Raw genomic sequence first — 27,908 nt, 5'->3', positions numbered from 1 at the left:
GGTGATGGGCCCGGGGAGCGCTGTGCCCGCTCCTGTGGAGGCCGCCGCGCTCCGCCCCGCCGCCCGGCCCGCCCCTATCCCGGCGTCCCCCGGCGGTGGCCATGGCGGACAGCGGCGGGAGCGGCCGAGGGCCTCCGTGCCCCGGGGCGGCCGCGGCGCTTCGGCGCTGGGAGCAGCTGAGGCGGCGGGTGGCGGCGGCGGCCCCGTGGGCCCGCGGGTTCCTGGCTGTGGCCGCCGGGCTCGGCCTCTTCTACGTGGTGTTGCGGGTGCCGCTGCGGCTCCGGGACAGCCTGGCTGCCGGTGAGACGCGGCGGGCCGCATCGGGGGGGCTGCGGGCTCGGCAGGGACGGTTCCCCGTGTCCAGACCGAGCTCCTGCGGAGGGCTGTGGGGCCATTGGTGCGGGCCGAGCGGGGCAGGGCCTGGCGCCCGCATTCCTGAGTCTTTCGCAGCGACTCACCGAGCGCATCCACCCAGCCCCGGGGCTCTCGCTGGGACTCGCGTCCCAGGCGGCCCGGCCAGTGCCCGGGGCGATGCCGGCTGTGCCCCACCGCCTCCCGGCCTATGCCCCGTCCCTTGGCGTCCGGCTGCGTGTCCCTGCAGACACCCGCTCCCGGGGCGGCTGGAGCCTGAACCGGGCGTGAGCCCGAGCTGCCGGCCGCCCGCCTGTGCTTCCCCCGGGCTGTCGGCGGGGCCGGAGCTAATGTGCAGTACGGTCAAACCCAGGGGCAGAGAGCGCTGGGAAACTGCGTTGTGTTGGCAATACCGGGAAGGGAGGTCTGTGGGAAATGTGTGCTTAATGTCGAGGATCAACTTGCGTCAAAACAGCACATTTCCATTTAGGATGAAAATGAAATTATACATTAAATTGGCTTGTGGTCCAGCAGCTGTGATGTGGTTGAACCCATCGTCTGCTCTAAGATTTTACACTGAACTTTTTTTTAGATGGGGTATATAACCTAATTTACTGTAATAGATGGTTGCAAACAAGAAATAATAAGAGATGCCAAGAACTCTCTAACAAAGGAACATCTGTAAAGCTATTAGGGCCACGTTGTAATTTACATATTTCATTTGGTATTGTTTAATAAAAACCTCTTTTTCAGTTCTCTTGTAAAGTCTTCTCTTCTGTTTCTCTTAACAGTGACTGTGTTCTTAAGCACTTTGACTCCAAAATTCTACTTTGCCCTTACAGTGACTTCATCTTTTATATCTGGACTGATATTTGTAAGTAGTCTGCATTTATTTGTTTTAAACAACTTTTAACATCTCTAAGATGCTTTTATTAAGGATGAATGCAGTCAGCTCTTTTCTGGTCAGACTCTAGAGGGTGCCTTTGTACTAGGAAGGAACTTGTTTAGTATCTTCTCTGATGCGTTGTACCACTATTTTGCAATGTGAGTTGTACATTAGGGTGAGTCTGAGGAAAATCACTTGTTTTAAGGAGGTACATGTCCATATGTATGTGCACAGATGTGTGTATATACATAAATATATGAAAAATGCAACAAACGCATGCAAACTCTACAGGCCTCTCTGTGTAAACACTGAGATCTGTATCTTCCTTAACCCAGCTGGTTGATTGTTTGGCTTCCCACAGTAACTCAGGGGATGGTGCTGTGCAACTGTCATCATGTAACTATCTGAAAATGAAGCAATGATTCGGTGAGGATCATCTAAACCCGTGGTGCTACACGCAAATCTTTTAGGTTAATCTCTATTTTCAGTATTACAACCTAAAGAAAATGTCTCTTCACATCAGTTAAGCCTATTTACCAGAATGTGCAAAGTCTGTTTCATAGGTAAGGTTTTCTTTTAGCTACCACTAAAAAAAAGTGTTTTATATGGCGGATACAACTGTTTTGCAGTCAGTACTGTTGTGTGGGGTTTGGCTGAAGGATTTAGATTAGATATCAGAAGGTAGATCTAGATTTGATATTAGGAAGCTTTTCCCTGTGAGGGTGGTGAGGTGCTGGCACAGGGTGCCCAGAGAAGCTGTGGCTTCCCCATCCAGTTCCAACCACAACCCAACTGAAAGGGTTTAGACATTATTCTAATGACTTGGGGAGGGAGGAACATAGGTTTGACTGAAATTTTACTGTTGTTTTTTAGTCTCCTTCATGTCATGTAGGTGATCCTGCATGACTAGACAGGCCAAAGTAATTGCTGTTCATTTGTAAGCAGATGGGTTCTGTCGACAGTCATTTGCAAGGGGTTGTACCAGTTGTGACCAGCTGGCTCTTCATCTCTGATGTTCGTTGGAAGGGTGTCACCTAAGGAATTGCTGGTGTGTTTTCCTCCTGTGACAGGTGTTTGAGTGGTGGCATTTCCGAAAATATGGCACGTCTTTCATCGAGCAGGTTTCTGTGAGTCATCTGAGGCCCCTCATCGGGGGGGCAGAAAACAGCCCTCCAGCATCAGCAGCATTCTCTGCTGGAGAGAGTGAGATGAGCAGGCAGAACATGCCAGGTATTGCTGATGTGTCCCAGCAGTTTTCCTTAAGCTTCACGGTTGCTGGTTGGAATGAACTGGCTTTTAAATGGCTTTGACTCCACATTAGTGCTTATTAATAATGGTAAAGGTAAACGAAATCTTCCAATAAGCAAAATCTTCCAATACCTAGAAGGGGACCTACAAGAAACCTGGAGAGGGGCTTTGGACAAGGGCCTGTAGGGACAGGTCAAGGGGGAATGGTTTTTACTTAACAGAGGGGAGACTGAGATGAGCTCTTAGGCACAAGTTCTTTCATGTGAGGGTGCTGAGGTGCTAGCCCAGGTTGCCCAGAGAAGCTGTGGCTGCCTCATCCCTGGCAGTGCTCAAGGCCAGGTTGGACACAGGGGCTTGGAGCAGCTGCTCCAGTGGAAGGTGTCTCTGCCTGTGGCAGGGGTTGGAACTGGATTAGCTTTAAGGTCTCTTCCAACACAAACCATTCCATGATAAATAATAATGTGTCTTTGAACTAAAATATTTATTCTTAAAAACATGGTTAAAATATTTTGCCTATTCAGTTAAAACTGTTTCAGTAACATTAGATATTTTCTGTTCTGAATATGTGCAAGATAAATATTGCATGAATGTAAATGGCAGTGCATGATCTTTCCACCATGTGCTTTTGTACCCCAGCAATGTTGGGAAGCAACAAAGTTTATGGAATAGCAGAAGTTTATAGAGAAGATCGTAAGTTTCTCTTCAGGTTGTGTAACAATACAATTAAAGCACCTTTAGAAAGTAAACCTGCATTTGCATTCCCGTATTTCAAAGTCAGGGGAGTGTTGCCTTGACTCCATATTTTAAAAGTTCATTTTCTTTTTTTCCTCAGAGTGCAAAGTGTGGCGAAATCCTCTCAATCTTTTCAGAGGGGCAGAGTACAGCAGGTATTTATTACCCTACTTGCCATTGCATGTTGTTAAAATGAATTTGGAGGCATACTCATGACTTCTGTATAGAACTTGCACTGGTAATATCAGGAGGCAGCTGGAGACCTGCAGGATTATAGTGGTGATTGATGCCAGTGCTGTGTTTAAAAGGCACCTATCCAAGTTTTGGCAGTTTCAATGTTAAGAATGCAAATATTGCTATAACATCTTTTTTTTGAGAGAGAGTAAAGTAGGAGGAAAAGCTTTATTTAAAAAAGGTTGAGACAGTGATTTTGAATTTAAATTCTCTTTATTAAACTGATGTGGCTGTATTGTAAGTCTCCTTGTGTTATTTCATTGGAAAAACTGCTCTTTAGGAAGCGAGTTCCCAGGCTGGTCAGTACTGTCCATATTATGGACAAATTATGTACAGATTATGGGACTTGAATGTTCTGGTTAATAGCTCCAGTCTTTATTAATAGAATTTTCCTGCACTAGCTTCAGTTGTTAGGCACATCAGTGCCGCCTTGATAACAGCATTGGTACTTACCACGGGTGCCTCTTACTGAGATTACTCCTGTTAAAGGTACATGTGGGTGACTGGGAAGGAGCCTCTTACCTACTACGACATGAATTTGTCGGCTCAGGATCATCAGAACTTTTTCACATGTGATACAGATGCCCTTCGGCCTTCAGATACAGGTACCAATGTATGGTATGCATGGAATATCTGACTGCTGGAGAGTGTAAAGTGGGTATTTAATATATACTGGTGGTAGCAGAAGCTATTGTGTTAAATGCTTTGTGAAATGATAGTTTTTCTCAACTACTAATGAGGTTTAACAGATGTACTTAGTGAAGAGATGGGGTTTTTTTGCCATGTGCTTTCTCTACTAACGTGGAGACTGTCAGGATCCTGACTTAGTTTAAGATCTCACACTTTTCAAATAGTTAACAACACAATATTGAAAACCTGGACTGTATTCTCAACAGCCAGAGATGTCTTATTTAAACCTCAGTAATGAATAATGCTGTCTACAGAATTCTTCCATTGTGTTCCACATGTTCAGTGCAGAAAACGTTCTCTACCTGGTTATTGTCAGGCTGGGTGCGAACCGTTGTCAATTTGTCAAGCTGGGGAAGTGTTACTTGTCAGCTGGCTGTGACATGCTTGACATGAACGATGTGTTTTTGTTTCACAAAATGGAGTGTATTGTCTCACTCCCTAAGCCAAGACTAATATTTTGTTTCCAAAAGAAAACTCAAACATTTTTCCACGTTATTCTTGCTGGACAGCAGAAGGTTTTGTTCCAAAAGAAACATGTATAGATTCTTCAGTTTTCTTATCATACTTGAGATAGGCCAGATACGTAACTCCGTGAGTTTTGGAGTTCTGAAAGAACTCCAGATTTAAAGCTGTTAGTTCTTGCACAAAAAGTGGTAGCTCCAAATATGTTGTTTTCCTTTTGCTTAGAAGTTGGGTTTCAGTTTGTAATTTCCATTTTTCCTTAATATAAGCATAGTGAGAAAGGGTTGAGTCATTCCATTGAACTCATCTGACTGATTTTGAATTCAAGTTGCAATTCAAGTGACCCTTTTGAACAGATAATTTCACCCTTTTTGATTGTTCCTAGAACACATTCTGATAAGGCGATAAATTATTATAGTATATCTTGAATTGAATTTGCAACTCAAATGTTCCTGGAGCAGAGAAGGCCCAGGGGAGACCTTGTAACAGCTTTCCAATACCTAAAAGGGCCTCTACAAGAAAGCTGCAGAAGGGCTTTTCACAAGGGCCTGTAGGGACAGGCCAAGCAAATGGCTTGAACCTGCCCGAGGGGAGACTGAGCTGAGCTCTTAGTCAGAAGCTGTTCCCTGGGAGGGTGCTGAGGCGCTGGCACAGGGTGCCCAGAGAAGCTGTGGCTGCCCCATCCCTGGCAGTGCTCAAGGCCAGGTTGGACACAGGGGCTTGGAGCAGCTGCTCCAGTGGAAAGTGTCCCTGCCTGTGGCATGTGGGGTTGGAACTGGGTGAGCTTTCAGGTCCTTTCCAACCCAGACCACTCTGGGATTCTATGAATTTAAAACCAAGTGATTTAACCCTTTGTGATCTGGTAGTTGTCTACATCCTTAAGTATGAAATAATACCTGTGCGAGATGCAGCACACTCCATCCCTGTTTCCTTTGAAGTTCTGTTTGAAAGCTTAAATAAAACTCTGCGAGTCCGTGCAAGAACCTGTGTTTAACAGTTGCTTCTGCCAAGCTTTCAGCAAGTCTGGGGAAGTGTTTCCAAAAATGTGTAGCAGTGTAGAAATTGTACATCTGCCTGCTTGTGTAAGCTGTCTTTGCTCTCAGCACAGGAGTTCTTACATGGTCAGAGAATAATCTTCCTGTTGGTGTTGCTTTCTTGAATTAAGTTTGCTTCATGATGAGAAGTTGCAAGTCTGCTGCTTATGGAATTCAAACTCGTTTTTACTGTTCCCTCTACCAGTCGTATAGCAAAGAGGAATTTGCAGAATGGAAGTGAATGTTACTGTGGAGCTGACACAGAGCAGCCAGCATCACCTCTGTTGGCTCTCAGATGTTTGCCTCTGTCCCTCATCAACCTTTCAATGTTTTTGCAACAGTTATGCAGAAAGCGTGGCGAGAGAGAAACCCTCAAGCTCGGATTAAAGCAGCATATCAAGCTTTAGAGTTGAACAATGAGTAAGTTTAGAGTCTAAGTTCAATTGCTATGTTTCTAGTGGGGAAGATTAAATGGAGTGATACTGAGCACCCTGTCTGTTTTGTGTTCTGGTAATTCTGAATAGCTTAAGGGTGACTGAGAATTGTACATGGGCTGCCAGTCGCACTGAAGTATTGAACCATTCTATTATAAAATAGCTTTTGTTACCCTCTTTTCTTGGGTAAGATGTCATTTAATCTATGTATCAGTAGCCATAACCAATGAGAAATGTTATTCAGATATGGAACACTCAATTGAAGAAGAGGTAAGTGTTTCAGAGGTGGCATCGTGCTAATACTGTATTGGAAGTTCACAGATGTCACTCCTGTGAGGGATTTGAAAACACTCTTGTAATACAAACCAAACAATTCAACACACTTCTGTGGTCTGTTTTTTATGTAGTCTTGTTGGTTTGTGCAAAATGTCTACCTCCTGTTTTAAAAAAAGCAAAGCAACCACAAAAACCCTCTTCCAACAATTGCCAGAGCATTTTTAATATTTCAAGGAAAATAATTTCATTTGCTGTTATTCTTCTGTTCTTTCTCCAAATGTGTGCTCTGTAACATGGAAAAGGTTTATCTTTTCCTGATGCTCACTGTTTGAACTCAAGGCAATGTTCTGGTCCTTGAATATTGTTAGTGCTTTGATACTAAACATCAGTGAAAACTGCCCAGTTCTAATGCTTCTAACACTTAAAAAATACTAAACTTTATGCCTTTCTTATTACAGTTGTGCCACTGCGTATGTCCTCCTGGCTGAGGAAGAAGCAACAACTATTGTGGATGCTGAGAAGTATTTCAAGCAGGCTCTGAAAGCAGGAGAAATGATTTACAGGAAGTCTCAGAACTGCCATTCCCAAAGTCCGCAGCATGAAGCACAGCTGAGTAAGGACTCATAACTCTTGGGTTTGTTTGTGATTCTAGTTTGATTCCCAGCTCAGTGAAGGAGTTCCTACTCTTTTAGCCATGCTATGGGATCTTCTGTAGCACCTGAATGAATCTTAGGCAGGGGCAGTTCCGCTCTGTACTCATTGTGGGTTGTCTTGCTGAGGCTCAATACATTATTTCTGGGAAAGATGGATAGGTAAATTACTGAAGTGTGTGCCCATAGCATCTGCTTTTATTCTACCAAATATTTTTAGGAAAAAATAGATTTTTTTTTCTCATTTAACCTCATTGAAAGTTGCTGCCATTGGTTTAGATGGGAACAGATGGGTTCTGGGACAGCAGTAGTAATTATTTTATGCTTTTACATGTGGGTATGAAAAAGTGGTTTGTGTTGGAAGGGAGCTTAATGCTCATCCAGCTCCAGACCCTGCCACGGACAGGGACCCCTTCCACTGGAGCAGCTGCTCCAAGCCCCTGTGTCCAGCCTGGCCTTGAACACTGCCAGGGATGGGGCAGCCACAGCTTCTTTGGGCAACCTGTGCCAGCGCCTCAGCACCCTGACAGGGAAGGCTGTGGGGTTTTGGGTGTTTTGGGGCTTTTGAGAGGGAAAGAGAGGGAAGGATTGAAACTGATAGCCTAAATTTTTCTGTCTTTGTTATCAGGAAGAGACACCAATGTATTGGTATATGTGAAAAGGAGGCTGGCTATGTGTGCCAGGAAACTTGGAAGAATACGAGAGGCAGTAAAAATGATGAGAGATGTAAGTGAAAATGTAAAAAGAGAGCAACTTGTTTTGTCGCATTTCCAAATTGATTGTTTGATGTTCCTTTCTAGGCATCATAATTAATCTAATTCAGCACTCTTGTGATGAGATTTGTACATTGTGATTGATGATTTCTTGAGAACAATTTTTTTTTGTTTCTCCATGTCAGGTTTAAGTTACATAATGTCGTACGTTTCTGCTGTCCAGTTTGCTTCATGCTTGACTCTAACTTGTCAAAATAGCCAGATTTAGACTTCACAATGCTACTTTCACTTGCCCCAGGTGTATCATAAGTTCTTTTTTCATAGGAAAATATTATTGACCAAACCAGCTCACTGTGGGAGTTGTGCAAATTTGGGCTGAGAGTGTGTTGTGTGAGCCTCAGTCTACTTATTTTCCAGCAGGTGAATATAGGGAAAAACTAAGGTAGAAATGATGTGATTCTTTTCATGCTGCTTATGTGCCAGTTTCTAACACTTTGAAGGAAGAGAATGTTGAAAAAGCTTAAATTGCTCTACTGATTTGTGTGAAGTATTTCAGGATTCAGGTGCAATTCTGCATGGGCTTAATTTATGTCTCTGTATTGATTTGCAGTTAATGAAAGAGTTTCCACTTCTCAGCATGCTGAATATTCATGAAAACCTCCTGGAGGCATTGCTGGAGTTACAGGCTTATGCAGATGTCCAAGCAGTTTTAGCAAAGTATGATGGTAAGTGGTGTCTGTTGGGGAAGTAGTGGTGTTTTCACATAAGAGTGAAGGTGAGGAGAGCAAGGTGTGACTCTCCAGAAGATGTCTACCCCTAAACTCAGCTAAGTGAATAGATTCACTTCATCAGCAACAAGTAGGAAGCTCCAGAATCCAAGTTAAGTTTTTTCTTTCGAACTATGAGGTCAAATGTAGGAAAGCTAAATAGCACACAAATTATTTTGTGTTTTTAAGTGACTTTCTGTAAAGAAATCCCTGCGCTCACTCTGCTTCGATACAAGGATATTGTAAATTTTTAATCTCTTCTGCATCCCTGATGATGCCTAAATTCATCAGACTTTTATCAGTCAGTGCATAGCCCCCATAGTAATTGCTCTAAATAAGCTGGAACAGGTAGTTTTTCCTTCTGTTATCTTCTAGGCTTGGCCTCATGATTCTGTAAACTGAGGTTGCTTGCCAGAGATTAGCAGCATGCAAGCATGCTGCATGTCAGAGATTAGTGGTGTGCAAGCTTTGGTCTATTAAATGGCAGGAGCTTGCTTTCACTTTCCATCTCAGCTACTACATTTTGGGTACTGTGCAAGTCTAGATAAAGTTTAATAAAATATGTACTTACTTTCTTGTTGTCCTTACAGTTTTGCCACCTAGGTAATACCCACATTGTTAGTGCTGCTGTCAAAGCTGTCCCTTAAATCACCTTCAGAATGGAGGGACACAGATGCAGTATTTTGTGGCCATTGTTCCCTGCCTGTGAGCAGTTGCTATGTTCTCTCTTATGTCTGTTCTTTATTGCTTCAATGAATTGAAAGTAGAATATTCTTGCCCAAATCCTGTGCCCCTTGCGTGTGGCCACCCTAGCAGCCTGCTTCTGTTACTTGACTGTCCATGGTGTTCTGTGGGGATCCTTATTAATTTAACAAAACCATTTCCTTATTTCCTCATGCTTTTTTATGTTAAATCAGGAATTGTGACACTGAAGAAAAGGTTGCTGATTTTTTTTTTCTAAGCATCTGGAAAAATGAGTATGAGCTTCAGACTCTCTGTAGCACCCCTGTGTTTTGCTTGACACGACAGCCAGACTTCTAGTAAGTGATGGACAAGCCCAGGATGGGATTTACAAAAAAAAGCAAGAGCCATCTGACTGTACACAACATGGTACTTGGGAATTAGACCCCAGACTTTGTCTGCTTTTAAAGTAAACTTGTACTGCAGAGTGTTAACCTTCTAATCTGTAATTGTCAGCTCAAACTTGGCCTCAGATATTCTACAAAAAGCTACAACTAAAAGATTTTTTCCCCATGGAACTGGAGAAGAATGGAAATTGCATCTTCCAGTCAAATTTGTCTACCTGTCAGTAGTGTCACTTTTTGGTCAGCTTCAAGTCAGTCTCTCTTTTAGCATTGTGTAAAACTCGCTGTTAATGTAGAATTGCAGTATCAGGTAAAGAAGATTATGTTAAACCTCCTTGGGTTAATACAGGAAAATCACACCAGTCTGTATTTTACCAGTGTGTATTTAAACATGCATGTCTCTTTATATTCAGTTTCAATGTTATGGTACATTAAGAAGAAAAAATTACTCTTTACTACCTAACTACAACTGTGAGTTGTTAATCAGTTGTTAATCTGACTGGTGAGCAGAAGGGAGACTGTGCAAAGAAATGCTGAGTTTCTCATCCTAGCTGAAATGTTCCAGATGTTACATTCATTGTCTGGTACACCCAAGTGAAAATCTTTAAGCTCAAAGGATGTGGGCTTAAAATGTTTGTCTTGCCTTAGAATCTTACAGCTTTATTGTTTTATTTTATCATAGATATCAGTCTTCCAAAGTCAGCAGCAATATGTTACACAGCAGCTCTGTTAAAAGCCAGGGCTGTTTCAGAAAGGTAAGCATGCATGTTTGTGAAAACAGTGATTTGTTACTAATCTTGGGTTATGCTGTAAATATGAATTTAAAAAGTCTGAATGTAAATTAAGAAGGTCTAAATCCAGTATGTAGCAGTTACATTTCCAAGAGCAAGTTAAGTCTATTCCTACATATGTATATGTGTTTAGTTAAAATGTAATCTAAAGTTTCTGTAAAGCATCTGTAAAGTTAATACAGGTGAAGATGTTCCTCAAGAACCCATGTACACACGCGTGCTTTTGTATCAATCTTGTGTTCAGCGTCTTGCTTGTGATGTTCAACACTTCTTTGTTTTGGGGATTGGGTGTAGGATGATTGCGATAGTTCATGTTGGCATTTCACTTTCACCCTGGTCTGTTTGCACAGCTGATTTCTAGCTTTACCTCTGAGTAGGTGATCCTGTATCGGGGATATGAATGATTGGGTACTCAGTTACCTTACATGATTGACATGCTGTTTCAAAAAGTTAAACAAAACTTCGTCATATGGGCGTGGATGACAGTCAGGATGCCTAAATGAACATGACCATTTGTCTCCTAGAAGGGTTTGTTTATCTTTCATGATAAATCAGCCAATTTTTAATGAAATCCAAGCTTACAATGCAAATCAACACCTGGTTAGTATTTATTATTTATTACTTTTGTTCACTATGGGTTTTTCCTTTCAGGTTCTCCCCAGAAACTGCTTCCAAAAGAGGGCTCAGTACAGCAGAAATTAATGCTGTGGAAGCAATTCATAGAGCTGTGGAATTTAACCCTCATGTTCCAAAGGTAGGAGTATTTTGTTTCCTATTGGACCGCTTCCTATTGTCTGTTGAAAGCAAGTCACATTATATTATTGCCTTTCTAGCCCCATGTTCCCTTGGATTGGTTAGGGTAACTCCAGCCACTGAGGAGTTAAACACATCAGCATTCACGTCATAAATGTTTGGTGCCAGAATTAGTTGTTTGCAACAGGTGATGATCAAACAGGGTTTTTTTAAAACATATAAACTTAGAATTTTCTAACTCATTGGAAAATCCATTATCTGTTACTGAAGTCCCTTTACTGGGTAAGGGTAAGTGTTAATACATAGAAATTTAGATATTTAAAGTCCTTGAAGCCAAATCAAGTTCTCCAAACAATAACCACTCACAGTGTTTCAAAACACTTTTCTGCTGTGCTTCCACGCATCGCTTCAGGACTTATGCAAAGATTACAATCACTTAGTTTGTTCATCCACGTGTCAACAAGATTCAGAATCAGTGTTGCTACAGGCTGTAATGTAATTACTGGCATTACTTGAAGTGGCCTAGGTACAGATTCCATTGGGTGAAAATAAAATGTTATGTTGCTTTTTACTGTACTAGCATTGGTGATGTGTTCAGCTTGAAACCTTGAATGCAGAAGGTTGGCTTAGTCCTGGACCTAATCCTCTCCAAATAATCACGGAGTCCCAGTGATCGGTGCTGGGAGGGCTGGAATTATCCAGCTGCTCTATTCTGTCTGCCTGTCCAATCTAATAGAATGTGCACTGAGAAAGCTAATTGCTGGGAGAAATTGCTGCTTGTGTGCATGACTGATCAAGAGCGTGGCAAGTTCATTTCAGACAGTCTCAGACAGATTTTTCTTTAGCCTCTGCCTTTAGGGGAAGAAGATTATAACGCATTATCATTATCTAAAAGTGCTTTTATTTTGTGTATCCTCCAGTTGTTTTAGGAGCTTCATATACATTCTAAAAGAAGTTAAGATACCATTTCAAACAGGCTGTTAGCAAAATATGTTCTGCAGATCTATAGACAATCATAGAAATGGATTCCAGGTTTCAGCAATTTGATCTTCTCTTCTAATTGTGTACCTATCCACTCGTCTTCATGATTGATTTTTATTACAGTAGCACTTTGAAACATGAGTTTATTAGATGGCAGGGCAGGAATTTATTGGTGCTGGCTATCCAGAGCTCTGAAATGCTCATAGTCCAAGCAAAATCAGTGGACTCGTGGGGAAGAAACTCTGGGTTTGGAATCTGTAGTCAGTTCTGTCCCATGGACTAAAAATAAATGAGTATATAAAGTTGAAATCCCTTTCTTCTTACATCTGATGAAAGGGGTTGTCTTTGCACATAACATTTTGCATAAGGAAAATAGTGTTTGTTTCTCTATGTTCTGAGTTCCGCTTTTACAAGGATGGGTTTTGTTTGGCAAGTGAGGAATGCATTTTACAGTGCTAGAGAACTGGCCCTCCTGAGCTGTTTCACATTAGAGATCTATAAGTACATTTTGGTCATGTAGGAAACAATCTTTTCCCATCATCTTCTGAATATCTTAGAATTTTATAGTGTGTATAAAGACTTTCTCAAATCTGCAAACCCCAAGGTATTTTCAGCAGTGAGGCTTTGCCTGTTTTATGGTTGAACACTGACATGAAAACCTGCCAGACTCAGGAATTTTGCCATTTATGGGTAACATGGGCACAGAGACAGCCAACGCACTGGTATGTTGTGGCAATACTTGCAGTGGGGCTTCATCCCCACCACTGTGCGTGGTTAGCAGTGATGAGGAGTCAGGTCAAGGGTCAGATATTGGAGACCATTTTCCCACAGCAGCCCAGTGTGAGTGATCCTTCCCTGTGTTAAACAAAAATAAATTAAAAAGAAAAAAATTGAAGAGGATTAGAGGGGATTAGCAGGAATATTCCCCTCTGGAGTGCAGGCCCAAGGCACTAAGAGAAGAACCTAGCCAGGCAGTAAATGTGCTTTATTTGGCTAGGGCATAACCCCTCCTACATTCCTTCAAGAATCTGAATGAGAAAAGTTAAGTCCTCAAACTGGATTAGTAAATAATCTCATAGTTTGTGGCATCTGCTGAAATAAATCGGTGAGTTAGCTGCATTCTTACACTTCGGGAGACAGTCAAAGGAATTGCCAGCTACATTGATCAAAGAATGTGGATTAACTTTGGCTGTGATTCAATTAGACACTACATAGTAGGAAAGAACGACTCACAGGTAAATACTAGAGCTGAAGATGTCATTTCATTCCTGTAAAAATTACTCATCGGGTTTTAAAAGCTAAATTCAAATGAATACCTGTCCTTCTTTTTAATAGCCATGAGAAAATATAATTGCATGTCCTGTGTTTCAAGGGAAATGGAAAATGATTGATCCTTGTGTTCCCTGACCCTGCTGTGCAGCAGCTATTCTGCTGATGGAGGGACAAGGCTGCAATTGGAAAAACCTGAAATCAAGAGATACTTTGTGGTAGTCCAGCAAAACCACATGAAACCAAGATTTTCTTGGATTTGGTTTGTTGTTATTCCTTTGGTTAGCACACTGACACTTTCTGGTTTGCTCCTCATACTTGAGAGCTAACAAGTACTTATCCTCCCATGCTGAAACTCTGGGTGATGAAATGTGCAAAAATAACCTTGGTGGTTTGGTTGTTAGTAGCCCATTGGTATTGTACCTGCAACATTACACTTGTATGTATAGTCTACAAGAATGTGTTTTTATTTTGCCTTACTGAAGATGCAGGTTTTTTCCTTTGTGTGTGAAAACCCCTATTTGAGTCTTAGATTAAACATGTTTTTTGCTGCTTTTCACTTCCCATGTAGGCTGTCTGCTCCATGGTGGGATGGGGCTGGTTCTTCAACAGGTAGAAGATGGCCCCTGTGATAGGCTCAGTTGTGCCTAAAATGATCATTTATGCTTCACAATTCAAACTTCTTGAATATTTCATGTAATAAGAGTCTTTTCCTTTCTTACTTTCAGTATTTACTAGAAATGAAAAGTTTGGTGCTACCTCCAGAGCATATTCTGAAGCGGGGGGACAGTGAGGCAGTGGCATATGCTTTTTTTCATCTCCAGCATTGGAAGAGGATAGAAGGGGCTCTAAATCTGCTACACTGCACATGGGAAGGCAGTAAGTAGCTCACCTTGGTTTATTTTTTTCTATACAGTAGACTAGCCTCTCTGCCTTTGTTCATCTCCACCACAACTGGTTCTCTTTGTCACTTGCTTTAGATACAGATCTAATGTCACTCACTCTTTTTTTCAGCATTTAGGATGATTCCATACCCATTAGAGAAAGGTCATCTTTTCTATCCCTATCCCAGTTGCACAGAAACAGCAGACAGAGAACTGTTGCCAAGTAAGTGGTTTCTAAGCAGTAATGATAATAAAACATAAGCTAAGGACATGTTCAGCTTGTGGTATTTCGTATTTACCTTACTGTGAATTTTTTAGTTGGAGCTTCCTGTGAAGGGGATTCAGCTGTTTGTTGCTGTCCCTCCCAAACGATCCTGAAGCACTTGACATGCATGTGTGGTAAATGTTAGCTTGATTCTGTAACAACACAAGTCCTTCAGAGATGAAATCTCTGTGTGGTACATTCAGACCAACTTTGGCCAACTCTTGAGAACAGCAAAGTGGACCAGTTCTGTAAGTTACCTTTAAAAGAAGTCTTGGATTGACTGCTATTGTAGAGGAGCGCTCTCCTTTTAGCAAGGAATAAATGCATGATTCCTTTTAGCAAGGAATAAATGTATGATTCAAGCCCTACATTTTGGCATTTAGCAGAACTTGCCTGTGATCATACAGAGAACCCTTGGTTAATCTCACTTCACATAATATTGCTTTCTGACATTAATTCATTGATACATATTTGTTTGCTTCCTGGAACTTCTTATCTATGTATGCATTTATGGATTTATACTAACACTTGACACTGAAAAGTAGGTCTTCTGCAGCTGCCCATTACTTCAAGATTACTTAGTACAATGATGAGCCTACATGTTATTTTTTTCTTTAGGTGAGGCAGACAGACTAATCACTGGGGCCTGTGCTCATCAGATTTAGGAAAATAGCATTAATTCAGATCAGAATTGGACTGTTAATTGTACATGCTAATAGAATTCGGTTGGGGTGCACTTCTACATTATGAAGAAACACAAGTCCCATGGGACTGAAAAGGGCTACTGCAAAAGCACCAGCAGAACCACTGAGACCGCAGCTGTGGAAAGGAAAACTACACATACTTGTTTCTTTTTCAAAAGCCCGAAGTTATATTTAAAATGTGTAATTTAAATTTGCCCCCAGACTGCTTTAAATTACTCATTTCTCACTTATGCAGGATATTGCACAAGGAATTCCTTGGTTAGCAGCTACCCCTAAATTGTAGACTTCCCAGCATAATTAAACACCAACACATGCAGCTATTTCAACAGGATCACTCACGCATTCCTGTTATGTTTTAAATACAAACCTACCCATAAATAAAATCATCTTAACACTTTTATTGCAGAACTTCCTTGGGAAATCTTGACACTTTTGGTTTTGGTTTTTTTTTTTTTTGTAATTTATCTATTTAAAATAATGTTGACCAAATCAATGACTCACAAGTGCTGTATTTGTCTGACTGGTACCAGTTCTGTGGCTGTGAACACACAGATTTATCTTTAGTTGTCCTTACCTATTTTGGGTTTGATTTTCATTTTTCAATGTAGGAAAAACTTACGTTGGGACCTTTCCTAAAGTAAATTGCTCCATGTTTCACATAGTATGAGTGTAAAAGTGTTCCATGGTAGACAAGCAATTTCTTTGGTTGCATGGTAGAGAGGAAAATTTCACCTGTACTGTGGCCTAGCAAGGCTGGTTGCATATTAAGGTGAACTGATACTCTCTGGGAGAGCATTAAGCATGGCTGATGGGCATTAGACACAGAACTCCAAATGTTCTCCTTAGTAATGCTCCAAAATCATATACTTAAAAGCAAACCAAAACTCAAGCACTTGACCATTAACAAGTTGCAAGAGCACAAACCACTTCTGCTGGGCTTGCTCTTACAGTGGAAGCTTATTATGTGTGAGCATTCAGGAGCAGCAGCTGGGAGGGCAAAGTATCTTCCTCCTCAGACTTCAGTTTAAAAATTAATATTACTGCAATTTCTTGTTTTGTGAGAGGGCTTGCTTAAATTTTGAGGGGGTTTTGTTAGATTTTGTGCACAGTTTGTCAAGCAGCAGCATGCTGCCCTTTCAGAATTACTTACGTCTATAGAAACTGGTTTTTGTCTTCATTTAAAAACCCTTTAAAATCACTGGATAAAAGTTCAGAGCTGCAGGTATTCTGAGCCAGTAATTGCAAATTCACACATGGGTCCTCAGCTAGTAACCAGTAGTAGTGTCTTGAGTGCTGAAAGCTCCAGATGCCAGTCCTTAGCCTGTCTAATCGCCTTCTTTGGATTTTGTTACCATGAATTGGAAATTGCAAGGAGCTGCTATGTGCAGAATTTATAACCTGGTCCTGGTAGTGTTTTCTTTGAGGTCTGCTCTGTCAGCTGCTCTGAAACAATTTACTGTGGCCTACCAAGCAGGAATCTTTGAGACGTATTAAGGAGCTACCTTGTATATACCACAGGATGGTTGCGTTGGGCTCCTTACAGGGTGGGGAGAAGAGCTGGTCTCTTCAGGTAACAGGATTAATGCTTCAGAGGCTTGAAACACCTGAATTGTTTCAGTTGGTTTAGGTAATTTGGACAGCTTGTGAATTTTACAGTTCTTCCCACTGTCCTGTTGAAAGAGTAGGTACCAAAACCAGCCTGATGAAATGCTTCAAAAATAAAGCCCATGCAAGATAAAAAAGATTGGGAAGAGAAAGATACAGTGACGATTAATAAGCATAGAATCGTGGAATGGTTAGGGTTGGAAAGGACATTAAGATCATCTAGTTCCAACTGATGAAGAATTAACATATGAGGAAGAGGTTTGAGAAGTTTAAGTGCTGGGACCTAGCGTGCTGCACAGTATTCCACACTTACTCCCTCCGAAAGCCTAGAACTGAGGTACAAGACTCTAAGTAATTCAGAAAACTGCCCTTGATTATCAAATACCAATAATTCTCCCTTTTCCCTTTCAGCATTTCATGAAGTCTCCGTTTACCCACAGAAGGAGCTTCCCTTTTTCATCCATTTCACAGCAGGCCTGTGTTCCTTTTCAGCGATGCTTGCCCTCCTCACACACCAGTTCCCTGAGCTGATGGTAATTTTTGCTAAAGCTGTGAGTATTCTCTGCCATGGGGTAACCTGTGGGATGTTTTGAACTTAGAGGCTGGTGGTAAAGATTGTTCTAGTCAGTCTCATGCTTGCTGGGCATGAATCATTTTCGCTCCTTTTGTAAGAATCTCATTAGTGATCAACACTTGTTGAAATCTGAGCAAAATGTCTGGTTTGGAAAGATACTGACTGTTACTATAACAGCATGGCTTTAATTTGCACTCTTATGGTGAGGGAGCAGCATTTTAGAGAAATTCTGGCACTGAGCACTGTGGCGAGTATGGATTTTATTCTCATGGAAGTCAAGACTGCGGTGTGAGAGCCTCAGATACATTTGTTGACTGGAGATCTCGAGAAGTGAGGAAAAGGCAGGCTGGGCTGCAGGGAAAACCAGATCTCTTGCTGAGCATTGGAAACTAGTAGCATGATGTGAATAGAATGGATGGGAGCAGTGGTAAAGTAACTGTTAAATTCTAGCCGGGTTCAGCAGTTAGCTAGCTGTCACTTCCCTTCTGGGAACCAGACCAATGGGTTTATATCTCACCCGGTTCCAGTTACTCGATGGAGGACGTGTTCAGTGCCCACAGTTCTGTCATTTGAGTACTTGTTCAAGGACAGAAATTAGACTTGACAATGGCAATCAGGCTTTTAGGTAGATATGTTTCTAATCTGGGCTGCTTTAACTGTACCTAAATAGGTCTGCTGTTGAGCAGTTCCTATGGGTACCTTCTGTGTCTGTCTCCTTTCTCCCTCTCTCTGCCCTGCTTTTTCCAGGTTTCTTTTCCTTATTTGTTACCACTGCCGCTGGCTGTAACCTTGTCCTGTTTCCCTGCACTCTGAAAGCTGTGCTGTCTCATTTGACAGAGGGAGAAACCACCTAGGCAGCTTCCCCTCCCCACTTCTCATACTAAGCCATGCAGTAGATTTGCCCTTTATTGAACTGTGGAGCTCATGTGGTAAAGCAGAGTGGCAAATAAAGAGCTCTGAACTCCCAATGAATCATTTCTTCTAGCTTTGCTAGTCAAAATAGAGGGTGAAAGGCATTATGCTTTCTTGCTGTTTTAATGCAGCAGGTAATGGAGACCAGGGAGGTGAGCCTTTCTGCTTAGGAATACTTTGTTCCTAAAAGCGTTGGCTTTGCTAGTGATTCTAGTCTACAGTGTCCAAGTCATGCAGGTCTGAGAGTGGGGCCTCATTTCCACACAGTTCTGTTGATCTTTATGTTGGAAAATGTAGTTGGACATGCCAGTGACAAATTTCAGTGCTGCTCATAATTGGCTGGGTTCATAGTAACCAGGGTCTAACTATCTGCTTGATTAATTCTGTAAGGACTGCATTAGCAAAGTTGTATGATTTCCAAAGAGATACAAGGTCAAATGTTATGCTAACAAAGAGTTGCTTGGTGAAGTTCTCTGCTGGGTTTCTTGAACCAAAAAAAAAAAGACTTTGTACAAGTTAGTTGGCTTTGCATAATGGCATTTTGAATGTCAAGTGACGTGTCCAAATGAGAGGAAAAGACTCTCAGGGTATGGTCATTTGGCAGTCTGTTTATTTTGCTTGTTTTCTGTAGGAAAGGATGGATAATGTCCATTCAGTTGAAAAGATGGTCAAAAGACATGCACGTTGCTGCATCATTCCACCAATCAAGTCCCACTGGTGGCAGGAATAGACAGAGGGGTTCTTGACACTCACTGTACTGGTTTCATGCTGGTAAAAGTGGAAACTGTGTATTGAGATAAACAGTGAAGAAAGGAATTCCGTGTTCATCTCTTGAGATTGACAGATGACAATACAATCTTCCAGTATTCTGCTATTTTAGATGCAGTCATTGTGAACTCCCAGTAATACCCATAATTATTAGATTATTGTGCTCTTGATCCCATTCCTCATGCATTCAAGGCATTCAGAAAACTTGCAAGAAACAATGATACTCAAAATCAAACTAATCCTTCTGATTTTATTTATGTATTTCTTCAGTACTTTAAGTACAGATAATGCTGTGATGGCTGTTAACACTGTTGTGTTCTGGAAGTACATGGTACTAGGATCTAGTCGAATTTTCATACTGAAAATGGAAGTTTACCTTCTATTTAACGACATCTGCCCTCTACCCCAAAATACTATAATAAAACTATTATTTGCTCTATGTAGCATTATATTTGCAGGTAATTCCAGTGCTTTAAGCTTTCTAAATGATTTTTTCCCCACATATTTAATCATTACAAGTATATTTTCATGGTGTGTTTTATTACATATAGTAATTCGAGATAATAAAATTCTAGATGGTAGATACCTGGAGTACCTTAGCCTTAATGAAAAAGCAATGCAAAATATTTCTAACAAATTGTTGAACTGTTGAATTTCCCAACAAATCCAGAACAGAGCTTAAGGAAGGACAATTGGAAAGTATGATACATAGGGAATTTTTCACTATAAATCTCTATAAAGTGACTTAAACGAGACTTCTTAGATTACATTTCAGTTGTTTCTTAAGCAACCTGTTGTTTCCAGCAATTGAATCTGCAGCAAACTGCAGGCCTCTAAAGGGTTTTAAGAAGCTGAATACCTTTGTATTGACTTGAAAAGTCTGAGTTTACATATTTTCATTTGTTAGTGCTTGAGTTTGTTTCCTTCATAATAAATCACAGGGTAAACCTTGGCAAGTTGCTAAAAATGTTCCAAGTGGCCAAAAATCACAATGAAGCATTTACTAGTTCCAATGTATACAGCGTAATACACCAGTAAGAGAGACCGGAGCACTGGCACTGTCCATGGGTCGGATCCTTCTGGAAGGGATCTGTCCTGGGCCATCCTCACGGCCCTGGGACCAGGCACCAGAGGGGGTTTCATTGGGCCTTGCGGAGGTGGAAGGGTTTCCCAGCAGCAGGGACTGGTGCTGATGTTAGCATTTACAAGCATCTGCAAGAAACCTGGACAGGGGCTTTGGACAGGGGCTTATGGGGACAGGCCAAGGGGAATGGCTTGAACCTGCCCGAGGGGAGACTGAGCTGAGCTCTTAGGCAGAAGCTGTTCCCTGTGAGGGTGCTGAGGCGCTGGCACAGGGTGCCCAGAGAAGCTGTGGCTGCCCCATCCCTGGCAGTGCTCAAGGCCAGGTTGGACACGGGGGCTTGGAGCAGCTGCTCCAGTGGAAGGTGTCCCTGCCCATGGCAGGGGTTGGAAGTGAATGAGCTTTAAGGTCTCTTCCAACCCAAACCATTCTGTGGTTTATGGATCCAGTTAGAGCCAACTGTGGCTCCCCAGTTCTCTTGCAACTAGCACTTTTACTATTCTCTGCTGAAGGGAAGATGTGCCACTGGGGATGGGGGCATAGGTAGTGGTAGAGAACTCCACATCAGCTAAAGTACAAGAACAGTTGCTCTCAGTGGGTAAGAGCTCAGCCTTGCTGTTTGCTTGAGCCAGATTTCTGATCTCTTGGGGTATCACCCTGTTCTTGGTCATCAGAGACCAGCAACTACTTAAGGAAGCTGGTCAGAATATCCTCAGTAAGTGACAGGAGGGAAGAGGCACACAAAAGGAATGGCAATATTCTGTGCAGTTCACTGAGCAAGCTGAAAAATACTGTTCCATAAAACAACCTCTGAAACTTCAGACAAAAGAATCTGATCATTTCTCCATTCAGCATGGATGTTTAGTTTTTAATCATTACATAGGTGGGGAACTGGGTAGCTCTGTATCATCTTGCCCAAATCCTTCTGTAATCTCTTACGAAGACACCAAGAAGTCTGCCTTCAAGAAAGCCAGAGATGCAGAGTGACAGCAGGCACTGTAAATAGGCTTCTTAGAAGTTCCTAAAAACAGCTAAGCTTCCAAGCAAGTCAGTTGCATTCTTTAAGTCCAAACTTTATGCTACTGGAATAGGCCAGTAGTAGTTAATATTAAAGTACTGAAAAAATATTGCAGCAGTGTTCCTGCTAAATCCTGCTAAAAACAACTTCCTTGTGCAGGGAATTGGACAAAATCCTAAGACAGTCTGTGTTCTAAAGTGTTTTGATATGGATTGCTTGATATTTTCACAACAAAGCAAGAAGTCATGGGACTTACATTAAAAATTGGCTATTTTTGTATGATTGCATGATTAGAAGAAACCATTTCTCATTCTTGTTGTTCATAGCTCCCCGTTAAAGGACTTCTTGCCATTTGCTGATAGCAGCCATCTAGAGAGAAAAAATAGGACTAAAGAGAGCCCTGTCTGGCAAGTCCTGCTTTCTGTGACACACTGTGTTACTCTCTGACCAAATCCCTCTGCCACTTTCCCCAGAGCTCATTACTGAGACTGGAGAATTAACTTTTGAGCCAGCTGCTGAACTTTTCATATTTATAAACACTTGAGTCTTTTGCTTATCTAAGAGAAAATGTGTATAGTTTGGAGATGTGCACTTCCCTCCAATGTGAAATGAGTGGTTCTACACTTCATAGAAAAAAACCCAAAGCCTGAAGTTTCCTGTCACAGCTGAGTGTCGATGCCAAGGGCAAAGGTTTCTTGCCTTGCTAATCTACATCTTAACTCATGCACTTAATGTGAAGGTGCCACACGCAAGCAGGCAGGGAAGAAGCTAGCTCAGTGAAAAGCTCCTGCGCTGCTCCGAATGTTATGTTTTAAAAGCCTTTTTTAATGTAATATTTGAGGTTATGATAGAAGCCAGGAGGGCCCAAGTAAAACCCTCAAAGTAAATGAGTCCTGTCATTGCTGTCTTGTGAAAAGAGGGTTTGTGCAAGGATAACGCAAGTCCCAGCAGAATACTTGGGGGATGGGTTGAGAAGGTGCAGAGGAGTTTGCACCATTTGTTTTAGCCTAATCTTTATTTCTGGAACTGTTTAGATGGCATCTAGACTATGGATCTCGTCTGGAAACATGGGCTGGTCTTGGTGGATGGTCTGTTCCGTTTTCACACATTTGAGTTGATGACCTGTACAGACTCCATGAACTTCCAAGAAAACACACTGTCCTCCTCCCCAGCCTGTTCCACACTGATGAGGGTGGCTGGAAGAGCTGTGGCACAGAGAAACACTGTCCTAATCCCCCTTGCTTCTCCCTAGGTGCTGCGGGTTCTATGGCCTGTGAGTGCTCCCAGCGTTCTGGCCTCCAGCTGAGTGGCCTGCACCAAGGTGAGTGGATGAGGCTGGAGCCCTGCCTTGCAGAGGCATTTTTCTTCTTTTGTATGTCTTGGGTGATATTTAATGTTTCCTACAAGCCTAATTCATGGCATCAGCTCTGTTGCCTTGAGGGAAAGCCTGTGAAAAGATGTTGGTTTGGAAACTGAGCTAATTTGTTGTGTTCTTTTTCTTCCAGTGCTCTGGGACTCTTCTTTCACCCCTCAGCTCCATTATGGAAAACATCAAGGTCTTCCTGCTGTCCAGTTTCTGGCATCAGCTAACTCCAGTGGGACTGGAGGTGCTTTCCATGATTGTTCTCATAAGCCTCACCCTGGGTAGTTACCTGACCCCTAGATGTGTGGGGCAAGGAAGAAAGCTGTGCTCTTCAGACTCCTACCTTTGACAGGCTTCCATGTTGGTAATGGTGCTTAACTTAGGAATTACTTCTTTGGCCTTAGTCTGTAATCATCTAAGAAAACAGTTTTTGTTGAGCAATACCTTAATCATACAACTGGAAGCTGATACTTCCTCTGTAAGAAAGGAGAGGACACAAATGGAGCAGATGTTTGGAGTATTGACACTTCCTTCTCAGCTGCAGATGCACCAGATAATTGGCTTAGATTGAATTTTATAAGCCTTCTTCAAAATATTTGTTAACAGCAAAGTATGGTTCTGCTTTCTTTATTAAAAGGTTGCTTCTTAACACATTGAACTTGTTGCCTTCTTAAGCGTCTGTTTAAATTGGGTTTTAGTGGGCAAACAAAGATTTGTTTGTGTCCTATAAGCTTGCGTTACACAAGGAAATGGAAGTATAAACTCCTTTACACTGATACTTCTTTAAATTTAATTGTGTATCTTTTGTCTTTCAAACCACTTTGCCTTGAAGCACAGGCTGCTTTCTGAAACTGCCAAAAGTGGTTGTGATATCTGCATGGGAGTCTTTTGGGAGACCTGAACTTTCAAGTGTTAGTCCAAAGTATCATCGTTGTTGATATCAAGACTTGACGAGAGCAGAGATGTGGAGCACTCTTCAAAGGAATTGCTTCACATATGGACCAGCTACAAGGGTTTGTTTACTGCAGAGGTGAAAAAACGGCTGTGGCAGCCAAGTGGTTTGAGGTAATTGGTATGACCCCCATTAGAGAAAATATCTCCTTTCTCACGTTCAGGTCCACTGCTTGGCATTGAGGCAGCAGAGTCACCTTAACCAAGGCTGCTTAAGGGTGGGAGTGATAAAAATAGCCCAAGCTGGTGGAGAAATGCTAATTCTGAGCACAGGAAACACTGGCCATCATCTTACATTTCACAGATAAACACATGTACTTACCAGGATAACGGGAGATTTTACATGTGTAATCTTCATTGATCTTGGTGAAGGATTGATGTCAGCCGTGACATTGATGACTGCTTTCAAAGGTGGTGTAAATTATTCTGGTTTCTCAATTTTGGATGGAAGGAGCTTGCTGTAGCCTTCTCTGTTCTGTATAGTAACACCTAAATCTATCAATTAGAGGTCTGAGTTGACCTGTAATCTATCTTGATGCAGAAGACTGGGAATGACTTTTTTCTTCTTTTCTCCCAAATCCTTCTTTACATTGTAAGCAAAGTGCTATCAGGTGGAGAGTTGCCTATGCATCTCATGTAAGTGTAGCTTATTTGTAACCCTGGCTGAGAGGCAACACACATGTTTAGCTAGAAATGCTGTTACTCTCCACTGTATGTATGTATTGACTGGGCTTTAATCCAAGTGAAATACTTGAATTCATTGAGGAGTGAAGAGGGGAGCCCTACACCAAGGTACTATCCCATTTTTTTAGTTGCCTAACTACTAGCAGGTAATTTTCTCAACTTTCTTTCCAGTTGAATGTATATCATCGGGGCTGTTTCTCACTGTGGAATCATTGTGGTGATTAATAGATGTGTTGTGTTCATGTAATTTCACTTCTTGGTCCGCAGGGGCCCATAAGGTAACCAACCTAATGCTTTTTAAAGTTGAACATTTTCCAGGGTTTGTGTGGGGTTATAAATGAAGCACTGCCTCCCATGTATCATCCCAAGAGCTGCTTTCTTTCACTGTCCTCCCCTGACATAACAGTAACAGAAAGGGGATGGGCTTATGCTGAAAGTATAGCTGGCAACAGGCAGTATAATGAAAATCTTCCTCTCACTGCAAGTGCCAGTAATTCTTGAGGAAAGGAGCTCTCTATATGATTTCCAAGCAGGGCTGTTCATGCAGTATAGGACATTGATTTGCCACGTTGGAGCAAGGCCCTACAACCTGATCCATACCATGGTAATAGCCTGTATCAGTTCATATTCAGTTAAGCTGCTTGCGTGTGTGTGTGTGTATATGTATATATATATAGGGATTCTTCCCCTCTATCGCACTCCAAGGAGAGCCCCTGCAGCCCTGATCCAGCTGTGGGGCAGCAGCACCAGAGGGACCTGGAGCTGTTGGAGCAAGTCCAGAGGAGGCCATGGAGCTGCTGCGAGGGCTGGAGCAGCTCTGCTCTGGAGCCAGGCTGAGAGAGCTGGGCTGGGGCAGCCTGGACAAGAGAAGGCTCCTGAAGGGGAGACCTGAGAGCAGCTCCAGTGCCTAAAGGGGCTGCAGGAAAGCTGGAGAGGGGCTTGGGACAAGGGCCTGTAGGGACAGGCCAAGGGGAATGGCTTGAACCTGCCCGAGGGGAGACTGAGCTGAGCTCTTAGGCAGAAGCTCTTCCCTGGGAGGGTGCTGAGGCGCTGGCACAGGGTGCCCAGGTAAGCCAAGCCAGCCAAGCCTGTTCATGTCTCCAGAGCATTCTCAGCCATGTGTGGCAGTGTCTTCTCCTCCAGAGGTGATGACTTTGTGCTGAACATCTTTATGGAGTCAAACTTTCCACTGGCTACTGGTGCTGTTAGAACAACAAAGCTCTTAGAGCAGCAGTGAAGCAGTTTAGGCTAATAGATATTTCTTGGTAGCAGGGTCTCTGTAAGGCAGCTCTAGTTCATGTGGGTTTTGAACCACATCAGAAGTATCCTCTGGGGAATGAGCTGTCTGGCAGTTATTTACCATGCTGTGAGCCCTTTGCTCTCTGGGGATAGATGTGTGTGTTACTAGCTTTTGTGCATGTGTATATGTGGCAACAGGACTTCTGCTGTCAGAAGCCCTGGTCACTGAGGTTTGGTGACACATGAAGACTTCACATGGAGATGGTCGCCCCATAGCCCTAGCTGCTGCACTGGAGCAGTTCCTGCTCCAGGTTTGTGGCAGGCTGGCTCCTTTCCGCATCTCCTCCGGTGCTCTTGTTGATCCCCTGCTCCTCATCCTGGAATTGTTGTGAGGGTGCCAAGGCTCGTAGATCCATGACTCTGAGCAAGGCAGGGTTTAAAGGTCATAGTCAAGACCATTAATAACAAGGTGCAAACGGCTGGTTTATATGTAATGTGAAGCTTTTTACTTATTTCATTTTTGCACTTTGGGGGCTCTGTTTGCTTATGGAGCACTTGGTGTCTGGTACCTATTTAGGCTGAGAGCAGGCAATTGGGTTCCTTCAGGCCTTCAGAGGAATGCAGAAAATTGTTCTCTGGTGTTGTAATTCTGCTGGGATAACTGGAGCTTATTTGTCTCTCTGCTTATTAAATGCATACTTGTCTTGAGGTCCTCTTCTTTTTTTTTTTGAGAAACATTGGGTGAATCCCAAGGACCACAAGTGAGAGGCAGATTCCAGGGGGAGGGGGAGAGGGAAGTGCCTGCACCTCTACAGGCTGCATCATCTGCCTCCAGTGCCAACAGGCTGGAGAGGTTAGATACGAGAGCAAACTCCCTGAGAGGAAAGGAGACAGGGATGGGGCTCACACAGACATATGTGAATGTTGCCCTTGCTCCTGCCCACAGATGAGACACCGAGGGAGGGAATGCACCTCCCAAGCTGCTAATACATGGGTGCTGTGAAGGTAGGGAGCAAACCCACCCTGGTGCTGTGCTTTGAGCAGAGGACCATGTTGATAGCATGGTTAGGAAGGGCAGATGGGGTTTGTTCTCTGCCATCTTCTGTGTAGTACCCAGCTTGCCCTGTTTTGTTCTTATAAAGGACTGACAGATTCTTCCCTCTTCTGCAGTTAAGGCTGTACAGTGCACAGGTGATGTGTGAACTATTCTGACCTTATGGGTCAAAATCCTCTCAACATAGGTCATGCTGACAGCAGCAACCACACTGGTCTGAATTCACCCTGCTTTTAATAAAGGTGGATAGAGGTGAAGGGCAGCCCCAGTTTCTAGCTCTGCCTCTTGTCTCCTGGCTCCCTCTTCCCTTTCTCAAGCCTCCCAAGTGGGGTGTGCTCTGCATGCCCCAGCCCTTAGCACTGTAGCAAGAAGACAGTGATGAGGGATGCTGCTCATGTGCTTGGAATTTTCCTCATTTCCAGTTTCAGTTGTACTGTGCTTTTTGGTGGGCCCTTCGGTGAGTCTGGTCATTGGGGAAAGCTAGAAAACACACCCACACTTAGTGCCTCAGTGAGGATGCATCTGCAAGATGAGTGTGTCTCCAGTGGGGATCTGCTTGCTTTGGTTATTTCTGGGCAGTGACATTTTCCTTTCAGTCTGGATGCACTGAACTGTGCATTCACATCATGGCCTCATCAGCTCGGACCTTTCTCTTAAGAACCTCTTGATTTCTAATTTGGCTGTAGACTATTGTCAGTTATAAACCAGTGTGACACAGTGTGTGACTATCGCATTCTCCTGCATTGATTCATGAGCTGAGATTCCAGAGCCGTGATCCACTTGCTGCTCACTGGAGCAGCCCGTGGTGACTCGGCTGCAGTGATTCAGGATGTGAAAGCTCCCACACAGGTCTGGGCAGGTTGTGCAAACAGGAGTCAATGTGCCCTGATGAATCTGACCCTGACAGCTGGTCCTGTTACAGCAGATGACCCCCACAGGCCACACAAGCAAAGTCTTGTGTGTGTGTGAACGTGATGTTGAACTGAAGGGCAGCAACAAAGGGATTTGGGACTGGGGTATAGGTGAGCAGTGTGTGCCCTCTGCATCGCTGCAGCTCGCACACGTGATCTTATCAATACATCCATCCCATAAAATGATGGTGTCACCTGGGCCATGGTGACATGAATGCCTGTTCTTACTCACATGTGAAAGAAAACAGCCTGAACTTCTATGGATCCTGTGTTTCCAATGTCTTCTAACTGCTCTTAGATGTCCTGTCCAGCTTCTCCAAAGAAGGTAACTTACTCTGAAGCTCATGGATGAATCAGTTCTGCTCCTTGTCCTTGAGCTCAGACGTGCTTCTCACTGGAGGGTAAGTAGATGATCTTATATAAAAAGCTCCCTGCACATTTTAGCCCCATTACTTGAGGGGCTTGAACTGAGTGTTCCCTCATGGGACTGCAGCCTTCATAAACATTTATAGATGGGGAACTTCATGCTGAGGAGTGTG

At 42.8% G+C, this 27,908-nt stretch overlaps 1 protein-coding gene across 1 annotated transcript; it reads left to right on the top strand.

Annotated features, from left to right (window-relative positions):
- Positions 1 to 86: 86 nt before the first annotated feature.
- ST7L (suppression of tumorigenicity 7 like) lies at positions 87 to 22,846 on the top strand. Its single transcript, XM_034069895.1, has 16 exons — positions 87 to 300; positions 1,143 to 1,225; positions 2,308 to 2,467; positions 3,318 to 3,372; positions 3,941 to 4,056; positions 5,979 to 6,057; positions 6,806 to 6,960; positions 7,626 to 7,723; positions 8,321 to 8,435; positions 10,245 to 10,317; positions 11,005 to 11,107; positions 14,085 to 14,235; positions 14,371 to 14,463; positions 17,226 to 17,347; positions 22,420 to 22,488; positions 22,673 to 22,846. The coding sequence occupies exons 1-15, from the start codon at positions 102 to 104 to the stop codon at positions 22,471 to 22,473; spliced, it is 1,656 nt and encodes a 551-aa protein (XP_033925786.1). The 5' UTR covers positions 87 to 101; the 3' UTR covers positions 22,474 to 22,488; positions 22,673 to 22,846.
- Positions 22,847 to 27,908: the final 5,062 nt, after the last annotated feature.

This window comes from Melopsittacus undulatus, chromosome 16 (assembly GCF_012275295.1).
Source record: "Melopsittacus undulatus isolate bMelUnd1 chromosome 16, bMelUnd1.mat.Z, whole genome shotgun sequence".
NCBI lineage: Eukaryota > Metazoa > Chordata > Aves > Psittaciformes > Psittaculidae > Melopsittacus > Melopsittacus undulatus.
This window is presented reverse-complemented; position numbering and strand designations above follow the sequence as displayed.

Bases quoted from the DNA above. Each gene is read 5' to 3' on its own strand.
- ST7L (XM_034069895.1), top strand. From the start codon at position 102: ATGGCGGACAGCGGCGGGAGCGGCCGAGGGCCTCCGTGCCCCGGGGCG. The intron at 6,961-7,625 runs GTAAGGACTCAT...CTTTGTTATCAG, and splicing joins GCAGCATGAAGCACAGCTGA to GAAGAGACACCAATGTATTG. The intron at 17,348-22,419 runs GTAATTTTTGCT...GCTTCTCCCTAG, and splicing joins ACCAGTTCCCTGAGCTGATG to GTGCTGCGGGTTCTATGGCC.